This window comes from Tenrec ecaudatus, chromosome 1, assembly GCF_050624435.1.
Source record: "Tenrec ecaudatus isolate mTenEca1 chromosome 1, mTenEca1.hap1, whole genome shotgun sequence".
In the NCBI taxonomy this organism is placed as follows: Eukaryota; Metazoa; Chordata; class Mammalia; order Afrosoricida; family Tenrecidae; genus Tenrec; species Tenrec ecaudatus.
Genome location: NC_134530.1, coordinates 8,052,754 through 8,071,863, shown reverse-complemented (window position 1 = coordinate 8,071,863; position 19,110 = coordinate 8,052,754). Strand labels below are relative to the sequence as shown.

Sequence of the window (19,110 nt, the reverse complement as noted above, 5' to 3'; positions counted from 1 at the left end):
GAAACTGGAAGGAGACCAAATGCCCAACAGTGGGAGAATGGATAAAGAAACAACTGGTACATAGACACAATGGAATACTACACTTCCCTTAAGAACAGCGATGAAAGCATGAAACACCAAAGGACACCAAAAGACCGGAAAATATGTATGCTGAGTTAAATAAATCAATCACAAAAGGACAAATATTGTATAAGACCACTACTATAAAAGAAACACCAATTAAACAAATCTCAGGTATCAATTTCTGAACAAAAGATAGAAGGCACTCTACTGGCCATGGACCAAACATCATCGCCTTATAGCGCACTTCCCAATAGGCAAAGTGAAGGAGGAGACCCCGTATTGATTGGTGTCACTCCTTTAACAGTGAGGCTACACTACATGTAAACAAGGCTTGAGCAGATTGATGGGCCCCCACAAGACCTGAAGGAGACTCTTTCCAGAAATCAATCCAACACCAGGAGAGGGGACCATATGCATTGTGGAGGAGATGCTGGCATTTATGTTCGCGAGTATGGGAAAAATGAACCTCATAGAAGGGAGGAATACTAAGTCATAGCTGTAGGGAGCAGAGAGGGACAATGGACCGAATTTTATTTTTTGGGGGTGCACAATGTGAGTATCTTCTACCCAACCTTCAGTGAACCACTCCATAGACTAAACCATGAGGATCATGGAGCTTGGACTTGCAGGCAGCAAGGCACACAGCACAGTGGCTACACCAAAGGAACCTCACATAGAGGCACTGCTGGATAAAGGGAACCCTGCCTCTAAACTTCCTGCACCTTTGGACAGAGGACTGAGGTTGTTGGCTAGGAGATGAAGCAGACAGTGGCTTCCCCAGCAAGGTGGAAGTGGCAGTCATTGGGCCTTGGGGGAACCCCTGGCTCAGAGAGTGTTTAAAGAAAGGAGCCAAGGATCACCATATATGTAATACCTCTATGCCTACGTTTCAGTGGCACAACAGGTTCTGATCCATTGACCAAGGATCTTCCGTTGGAAGAATTGATCCAGAATGCTCCCCCAACATCTATCCCCATACTTGGGATCATCAGACCCTGAACTAATAGGAGATAAAACTACATAAGGCAAAGCTTGTGTGTTACAGCTCAGGTGGAAGTATATTCACATAGACTCGTAACGCTGACAGTGTCTTGGGTGCTGGGTCATTGGGAAGATTAATGATGATAATAAGGCAATAAATTAACCCCAGGGGGGGCTCATTGACATTGCTTTACTTCTTTGATTATGTGGGTTTTTGCTTTCCTGTTACTTTCAGTACTTTTTTTCCTTCTGCTTTCTGCCTTCCTGTGTGTGTTCTGTTTGTTTGGTGCTGCTTGTCTTCTAGTTGCTATTGATACAATTGATCTTATATTGTGCTGACATTGTCGTATAATTGCCACCAAAGTAAATCTGAACTGTTCAATCTTCAGGGAGGAACAAACAGAGTCTGTGTTTCTACCCAGTTCTAGACCCAATTCAAGAACAGTTAGCTCTGATAACATGGCTCTAATTGATGCTAACCTCATAAAATGATCACTGAAGATAAGGCTGCTACAGAAAAGTGTGATAAAGGAAGTAGATGGTGCCCAGCTGTCAATCTGAATAGCTCCGGTGGTCTTAAAAGCATGTATTCAAAGAAGCAGCCATCTAAACAAGGAGTCAATCAGGCTATATGGAAGAAGCTCACCAGCTTGTGGGATCCAAAGATTACAATTACAAAATTGAAATCTGGCGAAGGGGATAAATTTTATCAGAGCTAAAATTGGAACACCCAATTCGTAGAAGACTATAGAGGACAGTGAGAGCATAAACTACATCTGCACAATTTCTAGTCAGGCTGAGCCCATGGCAGATCCCCTGCACAAATCTACATAGGCAGTAGTGGAATTAATGGTTCTTTGGGTATTCTAAAGAAGTTAGGGGGAAATGTGGAACTAATAACAATAAGTATAAGAAAGAACAAACTTTTAAAAATTAGTTGTGATGGTGATTCTATCTCTTTTAAATATGATTGAATTACTTAATTGTATGATATGTGAATTGTATGACAATAAAATTATTTTTAGAAAGGAAGTGCACATGATCCTACTCTCATTGTTATGAATAGAGTACAGTTTATTTTGAATACAATTATTTGGCTGCTTTAAAGATAAATTTATGGTCTCCCAGTTCAGAAGGTTATAAATCAGAAACCAAGCAGCAGCAGCAGCAGCAGCAGCAGCAGTGTGAAAGCTGGAAGGCCCTGGAGGAGAATGCGTTCATGGCCGCTGTCAGCTGCAGGATGAGCTTGGGGCTCCAGGAACTCCTTGGCCTGTGGCCACATGACCCCGATGGTTCTCTGTGTGATATTGTGGCCTCCTAGTTTTCTCTGTATTTTCTGCGCTGTCGATGTTACAAGAATTCATTTGATTGCAAATAGGGCTATCAGGATAACCCTCCTTCAATTTCCTCTGCAAAAACATTTTCACCGATAAGGTAACAATCACCTACCAAAAGATGGGTCAAAGAATAAAAAGTAACTGAAAGTGAGATCAACATGCATAAGAGCTTTATACTTTCCACCCGAGGAGGAGATCCTCAATATAGAGGGTACAAGTTTAGTGGCAAGAGAATATGATTTCAGAGAGATGAACACCACCTAAAATGCAAACTAAATTGCAAAACAATGTATTATTAACATAGGCTCTGAAACAGGCTAACTTTAGTATCCAAGAAACTCACAGCGGAACGAAAGGATTATGAGGTTTGAGCTGAAGGATACATCAAAAACCATCAAACTATAGATAAGGGCATCTGTCATACTAATGCCCAAGGAAAGCAGAATGAGGAGACCACATATGCAGGAATCTATGATACGCTATACTGCAGTGGATAACGTATGGCTACATAGCATACATAATAATAATAAGCCATTACTGCAACAAGAAAATTTACCAACAAAGTAGAAATCAGGGCAAATATAATCTGGATGAGCCATCTTATGTAAGTTTTGCTCAGAATTTTCAGGACATTTGTTCATTAGCAATTTGGGGATGGTAGCGGTTCTTATATAGATGTGATTAAAGGGCAATTTGGAGAGAAAGAAGAACATGGGGTGTGCAGATGGTAGTCATTGTTGAAAGTCAGAACAATGAACAGATGTCCAAATACTGTTAGCATATACCTGGTCAGGAACATGGTAAAGAGGAGAGGCAGCAGTTCTGGATCATCTGTTAGTCCAAGGAGAAAGAACTTTGAAACATATATTTGGTTTCTGGATTCCATATTTATTAATCTGATGGAAAAATTGAATGACAAGACAATCAAATGTATGGTTGACCAACTGCTAGCTGTAGCAACACCATGGGAGGCAGATGTTATCTTGAGGAAGGATGAAGAGGAACTGAGGTAAATCCTCCAGAAAGAAAGGTCTGGTATCATCTCAGGAAAGATGATCATGTATTCCACACCCTCATAGGAGATTAAGAAGCCCAGTTTTCAATGAGTTACCTGTTGGTCTACCAACTGGAAAGTCAGCAGTTCAAATCCACCATCTACTCATTGGGGCAAGATGAAGCTTTCTATGGTCTTCTAAGAAATCCACAGTGGTCGTTCTCCCCTGTGCTATAGGGTATACAAGAGCCAGTATAGACTCAATGGCAGTGAGATTGGTTTGGCAAAGGAAGACCATCTAAGTGAGATGTCCCTGGTGATCTACAGGCTTTGTATCCCGGAAGTCTAAATATCCAAAATTTCTTCTCCTTGTTTTTGTCGTCGTGTAGGCTCCAACCAGAGCGACCATACGAACAACAGAATGAAACACTGCACAGTCTGGTACCATCCTCACAATCGTTCCTATGACTGAGCCCGTGGATGACACCCATGTGTCCATTCATCTTCTCGAGGGCCCTCCTCTTTATGCCTCCTCTCCACTTTACATGACATCACATCCTCCTCCAGAGAATGCTCTTTCCTGACAATATCACCAAAGGCAGTAAGCAGAAGTTTTGCCATCCTTGCCTCTAAGGCACACTCTGGCCTTACTTCTTCCAATACTCATCTCTTTGTCCTGTTAGCAGTCCATGGCACTTTCCATATTCTCCTCCAGGGCTATAATTCAAATGCATACATTCTTCTTGTGTCTCCCTTATTCAATATCGAAGAGATTTCCCTCTGTCATTTGTCCTTGCCACAAACTGGAGACTTGCAGTTCCCCAACTCTAGTCTGGATGAAATTTTCCTCAGAGCTAACTAGGGAAGCTGACTGGCCAAGCTGCAGGGACATTGCTCTGCATAGCTAGCCTGGGACATATATAAGCACAAATACACTTGGTTCTCAGTCCCATCCAGGAAACCCCCAGTCTAACGCATTCACAGGAATATCTCCCACAGCCTAACAAGCTGGATGAGGATATCTGTACAGGGCAACACGGAGCTGGTGTCAGTGGTGAATGAGCCAACCAACAGAACTTCCTAAAGTTCACAAGTTGGGGGAGCTCCAGTATCCTTGCCATATCTAACTCCTCCCTGAGGTCATTTCTGCATGGACACCTGGAAGCATAGCCCTTCCAGGCATTTTCCCCCTCTCTGTGTTGGCAGAAAATACACACCTGACCTATTAGCAAGGTATTACCAGAGAAAAACATGTAGAAATGCCACTATAGGTTTCACACAGAGAATGTAAGCATATAACAGGGCCCAACATGAAACCCAGAATTCAGAGGCTCCTACTCCTTAAGATACTAAACAGGCTGAGCTACCAATCACTCAACTGTCACGAGACATGAGCCCCTGGTCAGCACCCGAAGCCACTCACATGAACAACCTGCCCTACGAGTAGGCTACTGCCTAATCCCTCCCTCCTAGACCATCTAGGTAGGTGGCAGAAATAAACCCCAAACCCCCACACCCATGTAAGTCTTCACAAATTCCTACAAAACCTAACCCATTCTCTCTGACCTGGACCACCAGAATTATTTTCCTTTAAGATAATTAACCTAAACCTTTTATTATTATCATTAAATTCTTTTTTTAGCGGCTCTTACATCTCTTATCACAATCCATACAGTCATCCATTGTGTCAAGCATATTTGCATATATGTTGCCATCATCATTTTCACAGCATTTTTACCTTGAGCCCTTGACATCAGCTCCTCACTTTTACACTTCCCTCCCCCAAGCGCCCTCCTCATGAACCCTCGCTAAGTTTTAGATGATTATTTTCATATCTCACTTCATCCTCTGTGGGCCCTTCACTACTTTTATGGCTGTCAAAAGATAATAGTGTCTGGAATCTTAAAGGCTTGATGATAAACAAATGGCCATCTAGCTGAGAAGCAACCTCAATATTAAGAATACAGGAATTAAATTCTCCCAGACCAAATCATTCCCTTAGCTTTAATGCCAACCCTACACTGCCATCCTAAAAGACAACAAGAAAGTGAAACAACACACTCCCAGACACTGTCCCCAACTGCTCGACAAACCTCTGTGCCTCTTAGATCTGACTTTGCCCCATGTCAAGGTCTAGACCCACCTGTTCTAGTGTTGGAATTGAAGTTGCTGTGTATTGTCCCATTCCTATTCCCTAACCCTCTTTAACATAACAGCACCAAGAAGGCTCTTTTAAGGATATTATAATTCACAGCTAGAGAGTGTCCTGCAACTCATAGCAGCCTTAGAGGAGAGAGTAAAACTGTCCCTTTGAGTTTCCATGGCTTCAAATCTTCACTGTAGCACATACCATCTTTCTTCTCTGATGGAACAACTAGTGGGCTCGACAACTGAGATTATGGTTGGCAGCTCAATTTCTAGGCCACTTTACTAATAGAGCTCCTTAAAGTGCATATAGTAATCATTTTAACCTCATGAGGAATTTTAATTTAAGGAGGGACACATGAATATTCCATGGTAATGAGATAGTATATTAGGGTGTTCTATCTGAAACAACACTCTTACTTTCACATCTAGACTTTATAATTCACTGCAGTGTCCACATTGACCCCAGAGACAAAATTCATGATTAAAGTGTATAGTAAGGAAGCGAACATGTTGTCATGCAAGTGACAAATGATAGAGTTGCTTGTGCAGGACATGTTGCAAAGATCTTTGACAGTTGTTAATAAATGTCCCCCACTAATTGTCTGTCAGTTTGTCATCCTGTGGTGGCTTGTGCTTGTTGTGATGGTAGAAGCTAGGACACTGTCATTTCAAAGGCCAGCCAGGCTCCCACTGTGAACAAGTGTCCGCAGAGCATCCAGGCTAAGAACAGAAATCAAAGAATGACTGTGCTCCCAGCTTTGGAGGAAAAAGCCGCTGAGAACTTATGCATCGCTTCAAAGCATTGCCAGATACTGAGAGTCTAAACAACGGAGAGAACAGGAAAAATGCTCCTTGGAATTGAGGATGGCGAGACTACCTTTGAGGACTTAGAACAAGTTTTAGGAGGGACCAGTCCCTGGTGCAGGACATCCAGATGGGCAAGATTCGAGGTCAGTGAAGGAAAGGACAAGTTTCAACAAGATGGTCTGACAAGGTGTCTTCACTGATGGGAGCAACTAGCTGGCAGCATCAATGTGCAGTTAGTGCAGCACCAAACCTTGTTTGGTCTAATATTATAGGGTGGCCATGATCAGTGACACCTAAAAATGATAAAACTCAATTTTTCATATGGAATCAGATCAACAGGCTTTTTTTTTAAATATATATTGCATCACCGGGTGACGTGAACCAAGAACTTTTGGCTAGCAGTAGTCCTTGAGCTATGGGATTTGCAAAAAAACAATATTAAGTCCAAATAGTAAGTGGTATTGAGGTTGAAAATAATTTGGGAAACTTATACAATGCTTGTGGGGATATAAAAAGATACAGGAGCATTCGAAAATAATTTGGCTCTTTATCAAATGGATAAATATAAGGTTACCTTTGGACATAGTGATTTCATGCCTAGATGAACTTACTGCTTGTAGTTATTACAATATCTATCCACACAGGATATTATAGAGAAATACAGGTTAAATAATTAAAAATTCTTAAATGCCAATCAACAAATATTTGGATAAATAATGTGTGGTACAGACTAGAAAAAGGAATGAAGTACTGTTATATATCTCTCAGTACTGTTTGTTCTAGTGTACACAGGGTAGTTCACTTTCCTTCACTAAGTCTCCAAGTGTTTCTGTGTGCATGTGTGTGTATATATATATATGTGTGTATATATGTATATATATATATATAAAATATAGATGGGCCCTGAAAATATTACAACAAGTTAAAGAAGCCAAACACAAAAGTCCACATATTATAAAATTTTATTAATACAGAAACTCAGATTAGGGAAATACATACAGACAGTGGATAAGTGGTGACCGGTTTTGTGGCTAGAGTGGAAGGGAGTGGCTGTAGGTACGGGAGTCCTTTTAGGGTGATGAAATATTTCTGGATCCAGATAGTTGTACAGGCTGTGCAACATAGATCAAGTAATTAATGCAGTTTAAGTGTAATATCACTTTTTAGTGATATTAATTTATATTATGTGCATTTCCACAAAGATAATAAATGATAAAATGAATAAATGGTAAGACTTTCTTCCCAGTTATAAAAGCAACCAATTTGTTATGTACATTGTAGCACATAGATAGAAGTGTGATAAAACATACTTCAGTGATGTTACTTCAGTCATTTCATTTCATAGCGACCCAATTGAATAAGGTCAAAGTACCCTTGTGAGCTTCTAAGATTGTAACTCTTTATAGGAATGGAAAGTTTCATCTTATCCCACAGATCATCTGGAATTTTGAACAGTTGATTTTTCATTTAGCAGCCTAATGCTCAACCATTATTTCAATAGGTATAGGGCTTGAACAGGGTTATAAAATGATGTAGTTACATTTTATGAAAATACCAGTATGTTCCCAATTCCTAATAGTTGTATAAGACTCAATGAATAAAAAGCATTCAAGAAATAATCAAAATGAAATGTAGGCTAGCAATCAATACTGGAGTCAAGAAGTGTGATGTGATTGAGAGGCAGAACACCTGGATGCTATGTTGATGATGATGATATCCTATTTCTTAAGCTAGCAATAAATTTATATTTGTCATTATATTGCTATTTTTAAAGAAATTCAGACAAGGTTTTCACATCATGTTGTAAATAATGCTTTAGTGTGTGAAATGAGGAATGGCCTTTCATATTCTAGTGTCTATATATTTTTTCCAGTCTCCCCCCAGGAAAGTCATGTTTTTCAGACAAAAGTACAGCAGGGTCTCAAAATGAACTTATTAAAAATGATGGCAACTGTATGGATTGTGATAAGAGTTGTATGAGCTGCTAATAAAATGTAAAAAAAAATGATGGCACCTTGGATGTTTACCTGGTGGCACTGTAAGGTAAGCACCTGACTGCTAACTGCAAGCGTTTTCTCTAGTTCAGAGCCACCAGATTTTCAGTGGAACAAAAATGAGGTTATCGACTCCCATAACTATTTACAGATTTAAAAAATCCTCAATAAGGTCATTAGAGGAGCCTTGCTGGTTTGGTGATACACATTGGGCTGTGATCCACATGGTCGACAGCTCCACACTACCAGCAGCGCTGCAGTAGAAAGCAAGGGCTTTTGACACCCATAGAGTGATACCCTCAGAAATCCAGAGGGAGGATTTTATGAAGCATCATTGACTCGATGTCAATGGAAAAGGTCCTTCTTTTGTGTTATATACAGTCATTAAGATGTGTAATAAATCCCAAATCTACAGCATAAGATTATAGAATGTATTTGTTCTTGGGAATAGTAAGAGAAATTGAAATATTTACTAGTTCTCCGGTCAAGAGTGCTTGAAGATATCTGGGATAACTGTTGTCTGGAGATACACTCAATTTCACTCCTCTGTGAAACCTCAAATGGTCTTACCATTAAAATAAGCTTTATGCTGAGTTCATTATTAGCTGAAATTTAAAAGAGAAGCAGTTTCTCTTGCAACAACTTGTAGATATCCTGTTTCTATCATGATTTCAAACCCCAGATCATACTATCCATAATACCAAGCAATAACCATCAACTAAATAACTCTTCAAATAACCTTTATTCAATAAATGTAATAGCTACCCTTCATCGTTGAAGCGATATTCCAAGGTTACGAAAAGTAGGAGGTAGAAAGAGGATTTTGGAACAAACCCTTATCCTACCAGACACATGGCTTCTGATGGCTCTGTTAAGCACATTATTCAAACAAGCCTGAGCGAGACAGTAACTTTTCTTGGGGCAGGAAATCCATTCCCTTAGTGGTGTTATAGTGGCTGCTGTAACAGTTGCTTCGAGATAATGAGGTAAATTACCCCTAGGATGAGCCACCATGTGTAAGACTTCGGTTTTGTTTGGGTAAATTCTCTAAATTTCCTCCAAAGGAAAGAGAGCTCTTTTAATTTTTTGAGCAAAGAAGTGTCTGAATGTCTCTTAAGTCTTATTCCCAGAGGACTCATCACTGAGCATGATGAAATAGCCTACTATGACCTAGAACAATATGAAAATATGATTTCATTTGATGAAATAAACCAGAAGGTGAATGACACTGATGCTCAAGAAGGGATTATCACAGACAGATCTTAGCAAACAATAAATTTCCAGAGAGGGTACAATCATTACAAAAATGGTTTCCTAATAAGGCATTTCCTCAAGCTTACCGTTATGTCTTTGTTCCTCAGACTGTAGATGAAAGGGTTAATCATTTGGGGCACTACAATGTACATCACTGAGGCTACTGCCGTTTTTCTGGAAGTCTGTGCACAAAAAGAACTTATATACACACCAACACCTGTCCCATAGAAGAGTGAAACCACTGACAGGTGAGACCCACAGGTGGAAAACACTTTATTCTTCCCACTAGATGAAGGTATCCTCAAAACAGAGGAGACAATTTGGGTGTAAGAGTATATGATTCCAGACAGAGGAACACCCCCCAAAATGGAAGCAAGACAATATATGAGGATCTTATTAATGAGGGCGCTGGAGCAGGCGATCTTGAGGAGCTGAGCAAGTTCACAGAAAAACTGAGGGATTTCCAGGTCTGTGCAGAAAGAGAGATGCAAAATCATCAGACTTTGCAGCAAGGCAAACATTATACTAGCTAGCAAGGAAAGCAGCATGAGCAGGCCACAGAAGCAGGGATTCATGATGACTGTGTACCTCAGTGGGGAACAAATTGCCACATAGCGGTCATAGGCCATTGCTGCCAGGAGAAAATTTTCAAACACACCAAAAACCAGGACAAAGAAAATCTGGCTGAGGCAGCCTGCAAAAGTGATGGTCTGGCTCTGTGTGAGGATGTTCACCAACATCTTTGGGATGGTAGTTGTGCTTAAACAGATGTCAGTAAAGGAGAGATGGGAGAGAAAGAAGTACATGGGTGTGTGCAGGTGGGAGTCAGAGATGACAGCCCAGACAATGAGCAGGTTTCCAAGGACAGTGACCAGGTACATCATCAGGAACAGGGTAAAAATGATGGGCTGGAGTTCTGGATCATCTGTGAGTCCCAGGAGAATGAACTCTACAATGACTGTGTGGTTTCTGGGTGCTCGACTGTTGATGCCTCTGATAAAGAGATCAAGGAAAGAGACAATTAGATGTGTGTTCCGGAGACTTCTACAGCACTAGAAGCAAGGGACATAGATTCTCTTGTGAAAAGGGGTAGAAGAATAAAGGGAATGTGAGAAATGTACGTTCTGCGTTTCATTCTTTTTAAAAAGAAAATATAACTACAATGTATAGTTCTATTATTATTTCAATATCTATGAGTATGTGTTTCCTTAAAGTATTTAGCTATTAAAAATCACAACATGATAAACCTGAATGGTATCCTGATTAGTCAACTTGGGACATAATGTTATTCACTGGCGATCAGAGACACAAGTTAGTGATGATACAAAAATGCGCTAAGAATGAAGAGGGTGAGAAGATCACAAGCCCTCTTCTTTCACCGTAACCACTTTGTTGTCTGTTGTCATCAAATGATTTCTAACTCATACTGAACCATGCTCCACAGAAGGAAGCTCTGCACGGCCCTGGGCTATGCTACTCATTGCTCCAATCTTGAACCTGTTATTTCCGCCACTGTCTCAATCTATCTCTGCAAACAGAGATATCTAGTCTATGTCATGGAATTTTGTAACGAACTCATTGTTTTCAGAGGCTTGGCTGTTGCTCAGCTGCAAAATCATTTTATTTTAGGGGCAGAGGAAGAGATGAAAAGGACCGGTGACCTTTTTGACAGCCATGTAAACATACAAAGACATTTGACCAGAAAATTACAAACAAAAAGTTTCCCCTGAGAGTCCTCTTTTTCCCTGCACTGACCTTATTCACATGTATGTGTTCCTGGATTTTCCTGTAGCCAAACACCTGCCCCTCTTGCAAAACATGAACTAATGGACTTTAGTTACCTGGCTGGCATCCTCAAGGATGAGTGGCTGGCATCTACTCTGGACGTAGAAAAGAGGAGGTCTATACTTTGGAAAGGCAGAAGGTCTTTGTGAAGCACTATGTTCCTCAGCTAAAAAGATCATCTCTGGCAATATGATCACGTATTACCGCTCTTTACATGGCAAGAAGCGTTTAAGTGCAATGCCGTACACATGCTATTGGCAGTTAATGTCTCCCTAGAGGCTCCATCTACAAAAATCCTCATTAATCTAATACATGTATTGTCTTTCGTATCCCAAGAGAATATATTGTTAATTCTCTGGCCTTGTAAGGTCATATCCATGTTATTTGACACTCCCCCCTTATTTCTGCACTCCACTACATCATATATGTTATCAACATGAACCCTCAATTTTATTTTTCTGGTGGAATTCAATTTTTTCTTGTTAGAAAACCAAAAAAATTCTCTCTGAATCAATGGTCTCAGAAATGTAAATTAAATATTTGTAATGGAAATATAGTTCAAATGTTTGTGTATTTAGAAAAGAGGTTTGCAAATATTCATATCTTTCTCTCAATGCTACCGAGTTGCTGGTGACTCATAGTAACCATAGAGATCAATGTAGAACTTCCCCTGTGTGTTGCTGAGACTGCAACTGGAAATTGAATTACCTTAGGATTCAGCAGGACCACTATTAGGCATATAGGCTAAAGAAATAAGAGACACAACATGAGTGGAGTTATGCTCGCTGATGTTCTTAGGAGCACAGTTCACAATAGCTAGAAATTGGAAGAAGCCCAAGTACTCACCTGTGGAAATGGATAAAGAAACTTCTATAGGGAGTAGCTCCAAGATAGCGCCCAGGTAAGGAGTCCATATGAAGAGCTCAGGTGGGTATGCTGTCCAGGAGATCAAGTGAGAGTGTTCTGGTGGGCAGAAGAGTCTTCACGAAAACCCAGGGACCCTTGCTGTCTGGGAGGTGTCTCTGGCCCACATCTGCTTTGTTCCAAGCCCCAGAGCTCTGGGTCCATGCACCAGGGATTTCCCACCGGCTCGGTGACCTTTGTGTGCCTTGGTCGCCACATTCCAATGTGGTGTGGTTGTCACCCCAGGACCTGGACAGCTGTCATGCTGAACTTCCCTAACTGCAACCTGACCAACACATAGCAACTGTTCACTCATGACTCCCACCCAAGGGAGCTGCGCCCTTCTCCCACAGTTAGGGTTCTCCATGGGACTGGGCGGCAACTCTCTCTACAGCCTCTCATCCCTCCCACCAACCACCAAGGGCCCCAGGGCTTAACCCACAGCAAGTTGGATCACCAGTCCCTGGGTTGCCTCCACCCCAGCGTAGTTCTGGTGTTCTGTCAACAGGGAACAGAGCCCGCCACTTCCACGGTGCCTTAGATCATCACAGCCCCAGGCTCTCCATGTCTACATGGAGTGGTTTTACATTTTCTATTTACCTGGCACAACAGCTTCTAGCATCCCCTTCCCCTCCCTGCCCACGCAGCGCACTTTCAGTCGGGAACCCAGCTCCACCTCACTGGGAACCACAGATTGTGGCAGGTGCCAATTGCCAGGCAATGGATAGGCATGTCCAGAGTGTCTTCTGGCTCATGGATCATCACTGCACCAGTCCCTCACAGACCACACAGCAAGCAGAACAATGGAGAGTCGAACACTGGCCCACAGGGCATCCTTCCCCAAATTTAGCCTAGCTCCAGAACCAAGAGGTTCCGTGACTCAGTTCTGGGAGCTCCCCAACTCTCGCAGGGTACACAGTTTTACACCCCAGCAATTCCCCACCAGCCCATTGGGCTCCTATAGCCCATCATTGCACCGGGTGTTATGCACCAGTCAGAGTTCTTCACAAAAGGACGAACATTGTATGAGTCCATTACTGTAAGAAGAATCACCAATTACATACATCTTAGCAACAATTCCTGAACGAAGGCGAAAAGGCTACCTACTGGCTATAAACGAAACATCATATCACATTTGTGCTCCTCACAAGAGCCAAGCTGATGGAAGAGACGACCCATTGCCCAGTGTCTCTCCTTCAAGAGGGGGGAATTGGGAGATGCCAACCAAACAACTTGAAGCGCTACAACATGAAAACAAGGCTAGAGCCAATCGATGGTGTCCCGCCCCCGCCCCCAGGAATGGAAGGAGAAGTTTTCCTGAAATTGAAGCCAACACCAGGAAAGGAGACTTTCTACACTGTGGAGGAGATGCTGATATTTATGTTGGGTAGTAGGGGAAAATTAACCTCACAGCAGGAAGGGATGTTAAACAATACATGTAGGGAACTTAGGGGGAATTCGACCAGCGTTTATTTTCCTGGGTGAACACTGTGAGTATGCTTCTACCCAACCTCCAGTGAACCCCTCCATGGACGAATCACCATGATGATCATGGAAGATGGGCGTTGCAGGCAACATGGCATAGCACAGGAGCTACACCTAAAGACTTAACACCGAGGCCCTGCTGAATGAACTGAACCCTGCCTCTAAGCTGCCTGCACCCTTGGACTAAGGACTGGGGTCCGTGGATAGAAGAGGAAGCAGATGGCGACTTCCCAAGCACTGTGGAAGTGGCAGTCATTGGACCTTAGGGGAACCGCTGGCTCAGTGGGTGTTTAAAGGAAAGGGACCCAGGATCACCATATATGTAATATCTCTATGCCCATATTGCAGTGGCACAACGTGTTCTGTTCCATTGAACGGGGATCTACGTTGGGAAGAATGGTTCCAGGAATTGTTCCCCCTGACATCTATCCCCATACTGAGGATCAACAGACCCCGGTCTAATGGGAGATCAACTCTACAAGGAAAAACCTCGTGTGTTGCAGCTCCAGGTGGAACTAAACTCACATAGACTCCTCACACTGACAGTGTCTGGAGTGCTGGGTCATTGGGACATTGATGATGGTAATAGTGTAATAGACTTATATGGCAAAGAAGTGCATGACAATGGTGCACTTCTTTGTGTGTATGACCTTTGACATCCTGCTTAGAGCTTTTCAGTCTGTTTTCCTTCCCTCTTCCTGCTTTTCTTTCTTTCTGTGTTCTGTTTCTTTGGTTGCTCATTGTCTTATAGTTGCTATCGATACAATTGGTCTTACATGCTTCTGATGTTATATATTAATACTGCCAAAGTAAACCTGAGACATTCAATCTCTAGGGAGAAAGAAGCAGATTCTGGGTTCCAACTTAACTCTAGCCCTAGGTAAAGAAGTTAGTTTTGGTAACATGTTCCTTCTTGACACAACTTTCTTGAACTGATCACTGAAAATATGGGTGCTACAGCAAAGTGTGGTGAAGAATGTAGATGGTGCCTGGATATCAATCTGAATAATGTCTGGGGTCTTCAAGGCATGCATTCAAACAAGCAGTCATCTAAGCAAGGAGTCAATGAAGCCCACATGAATGCAGCATATCAGCCTGTGTGATCCAAAGATAACAATTACAAAATTCGAATATGGTGAAGGGGAGATTATCAGAGTTAATATTTGGAGCATCCAATTTGTAGAAGGCTAAGGAGGACAGTGGGAGCCCAAAGCACATCTGCAGAATTTCTCGTCAGACTGAGCCCATGGTAGATCCTCTGTAGCCACAGACTCGATTTCACAACAACTTTATGATCAGGCAGAGAGCATTGATTATGCTGGATAAAATTCGATACTCGACCAACCTTCCGGTAGCCCGACCTCAAATTGTTCTGGGTGCAAGTATCTCTCAGATATCCCATGACACAAATTGCATCCCTGGCATCTGGAATGTTGATAGGGGTCTTCTCCCTCTTGCATGTTGGCTTTAATACTATTATGATCTTATCCCTACCACCTTAATATGATTTCTTTCTCACTGTCTTCTGTTGTGGTTGCCAGATGTGAAGCACAGGAGGACTGGAGGTATAATGATGATAACTGATACAAGTTATTGTAGGGAATGCAGGGGCGGGGGGCTGGCGATCACAGGGGAATGGGAATTCATAGGGTAAATAATGGAGATGGGAGGCTGAAGGGAGCACAGGAAGTCATTGTGAGTGCACCACTCAGTTTAAGGGTGATGTAACCATGGGTGTGGGGGGATGCTCTAAGGTAGATGTGATAATGAGTGTACAATTCCCCTTGATATGTTTGAAAGGTTCGATTGTATGATACGTATATTTTATTTTGTCCCAATAAAATGTTGGGGGGGGGGAGACTTGTTCTTGTTCATTTCCTTTGAATTGTCTGCATCATCTATTGACCATCATCAAATTTCATTAAAATGACACAATTATATTTACTTATTTGTTGATGTCATTGTTGATTATCCATTGAGCTACTAGTTGCAAAGTCAGAAATTTGAATTCAGCATATACTCAGAGCAATAAAGATGAGGCTTTTTAGTAGCATAGGAATTTACATCTGTATGAACTGACCAAATCTACTAAGTCCTTTAGTATGAATCAGAATCAGAATCAATAAGTAGCAGCTGTAGCAGCTGTTTTTCCCCTTTAAGGACTATAATCTCAGGTACTCATATGATGTTTTAGTTACATATTTTCATGCCAAGCTGACAAGTATAGTGTAGGTGGGGAGTTTAGCCTGTCAACCAGGTCGCAGCTTGATGACCACATCAGGAGGTGCAAGTGAAATAAAGGGCTCACTGAAGACACCCCCCCCCCACTCCCCGCTTCATATTGCTGTTAGTGGGCTACATGAGTGAGACCTGCTAGAGCCTTGTGATGCTTCCAGCCTCATTGGATCCACGAGACACTGCATGCAATGGCCTGTGATCTTCCTGCATTCTGCATCATTGCATGCAGCTGTGTGAGTCTGGAGAGGGATTAAAGAACTAGGATCAGACTTATGGGTTGATTTGCATTGGACTGGGATATTATCTGGATTATCCAATTGCTTCTGATATAAAGCTCTTTCTTACACTTATGTAAGTGTCACTGGATTTGTTCTCTCGTCCACCAGACCTAACATATATATTCAAAAATTCCATAGAGATGTATTCAAAAGGATTTAGAACTGGGGAGGATACCAAAATGGGACAGTATTCCAAAGTGGTGTCTTTTTTCATGGACTTTAGATTGTTCTTTCAGAAGTAGATGTCCTATCACCCATAGTACCCACATGGTGAAAACTTATTGTCCCTCTGGACATACTGATAGTGAATTTGTGGTTGTTCCCCAAATGCTATTTTAATGTTCAATATTTGCAACCTGTTTATATTACTGATATGCTAAAGGGTGACTGCTAGCTTGATACAATAAGTTATATTTTCAAAGTAGATTTAACCTAGATGATCCTCATAGGCCTATTTAATAATGTATATTGTTATGTGGACAGTGAGGGGAAAAAAGCAGAAAAAAAACCGAATAAGCAAAAAATCCACAGTGGAAAGTAAAACAACATAGTAGCAGACACAGTCACCAACAGCTCAAAAAGCCTCCGTGACTCATAGTCCTGATTTTTCCCCAAGTCAAGGTCTAGACCCCAGCTCTTCTTGTATTCAAATTGATGTTGCTGTGTACTGTCCCATTCCTATCCCCTAACCCTCTTAACATAACAACATCAAGAGGGCTCTTTAAGGATATTATAATTCACAGGTAGGGAGTTGCTTCCAACTCATAGCAGTCTTAGAGGGCAGAGTAAAACTGCCCCTTTGAGTTTCCATGGCTTCAAATCTTCATTGTAGCACATACCATCTTTCTTCTCTGATGGAGCAAGCAGTGGGCTCAAACCATTGAAGTTATGTTAGCAGCTCATTTTGTAGCCCCCTTTACCAACAGAGCTCCTTAAAATTCATAGAGCAATCATTTTACTCATACCAGGAATTTTTATTTAAGGAGGCACATGAATAGTTTCATTAGTAATGAGAAAGTATATTAATGTGTTCTATCTCACACAACACTCAAGTACTTTCACATCTAGACTTTATAACTCACTGCAATGTCCACATTGTGCCCAGAGACAAAATTCACAACTACAGTTTATGTTAAGGAAGTTAACAGGTTGCCATGCAAGTCAAAAATGATACGGTTGTTTGGTACAGACGAGTTACAAAGACATTTCTTGGTTGTTAATAAATGTCTCCCACCAGTTGTCTGTCAGTTTATCATCCAGTGTTGGCTTGTGCATTGCTGTGATGGTGGAAGCTAGGACACTGTCATTTCAAAGATCAGCCAGGCTCTCAAAGTGAACAAGTGTCCGCAGAGCCTCCATGCTAAGAACAGACAGCAAATGAGTCCTCTGCTCCCAGCTTTGGAGGATGAAGCCACTGAGAACTTATGCATCGCTTCAAAGCATTGCCAGATACTGAGAGCTTAAACAAAGGAAAATACAGCCACAATGCTCCTTGGAACTGATGATGGCGAAAATACCTTTGAGGACTTAGATCAATGTCTAGGAGGGAATAGACCTTGATGAAGAACCTCAAGATTGTCAACATTCAGGGTTAGTGAAGGAGAGGTCAACTCTTGACCTGATGAAGTGACACAGTGGTTTCAATGATGGACTCACTTAGCTTATAACTTCAATTGTCCAGATGTGCAGAACCAAACCTTGTTAGATCTAAAGTAATAGCGCAGCCATGATCAAAACTGACTCGCTGGTACCTGACAGCGGTAAAACATGACATTTTTATATGGAATCAGGTGGAGAGGCCATTTTTAAATTGCATCACAGGGCGAAGTGAACCAAGAACTTTTAGTTAGAAGTCGTGGATAAATTGTGTACATGACCTTTCCAATAATAATAATAATAAGTCCACACATTAACTGTTGGTAAGGTTGACTATAATTTGGAAAACTTATGCAATGCTTATGGGGATATAAAGGATGCAGAAGTATTAGAAAATAATTTGGCTGTTTAGTTATGACAATATATGTCCAGACAGGATATTATATAAAAATACTTGTTAAAACATTTAAAATTCTTAAATGTCAATCAACCAATGTTTGGATAAACAATGTGTGGTACAGCCATGTGATGGTACATTATTCCACTAGGAAAATAAATGAAGTACTGAATATATATATATATATATATATATATATATATATATATATATATACATATATCTGTGTTATTTGTTCTGATGTACACAGGTTAGTTCCCTCTCCTTCACTAACTCTCAGTGTATCTATAGCTATCACATCTATAACATTGATGGGACTTGAAAACATTCTACTAAGTGAAAGAATCCAAACACAAAAGTCAACATATTATAAAATTTTATTCATACAAAAATTCAGAGTGGTGACCAGATTCAGGTTGTGACCAGAGGAGATTGGGGAGTAGCTGTAGGTATGGGATCCTTTGGGGTGGTGAAATATTTCTGGAGCCCGATGTGATAAGGTTGTACAACCTAGATCGTGTAAGTAATGTTATTAAAGTGCAATCTCACTTTTGGGTGATGCTAATTAATATTATGTGTATTTAGCCATGAAATAATAAATGAATAAATGCTGAGACTTTCTAACGAGGTATAAAAACATCCAATTAGTTGGGAAGAATGTAACAAAATACATAAAAATATGATAAAACTTACTTTCTTAGTGTCATTTCCATTCTGTCATTTCATAGGGTCAAACTATTCTGTGACCTTCCAAGACTATAACTCTTTATAGGAATAGGAAGTCTCATTTTTCTCCCACAGGGCATCTGGGACTTGAATTGTTGACCTTTCAGTTAGCAGCCTAACGCTT

At 41.2% G+C, this 19,110-nt stretch overlaps 1 protein-coding gene across 1 annotated transcript; it reads right to left on the bottom strand.

Moving 5' to 3' along the window:
• Window positions 1-9,622: 9,622 nt before the first annotated feature.
• LOC142434886 (olfactory receptor 7G2-like) lies at window positions 9,623-18,973 on the bottom strand. The gene is made up of 2 exons (XM_075539719.1): window positions 18,954-18,973; window positions 9,623-10,571 (listed from the first exon to the last, which is right to left on the bottom strand). Exons 1-2 carry the CDS (start codon window positions 18,971-18,973, stop codon window positions 9,623-9,625), a joined length of 969 nt encoding a protein of 322 aa, XP_075395834.1.
• Window positions 18,974-19,110: the final 137 nt, after the last annotated feature.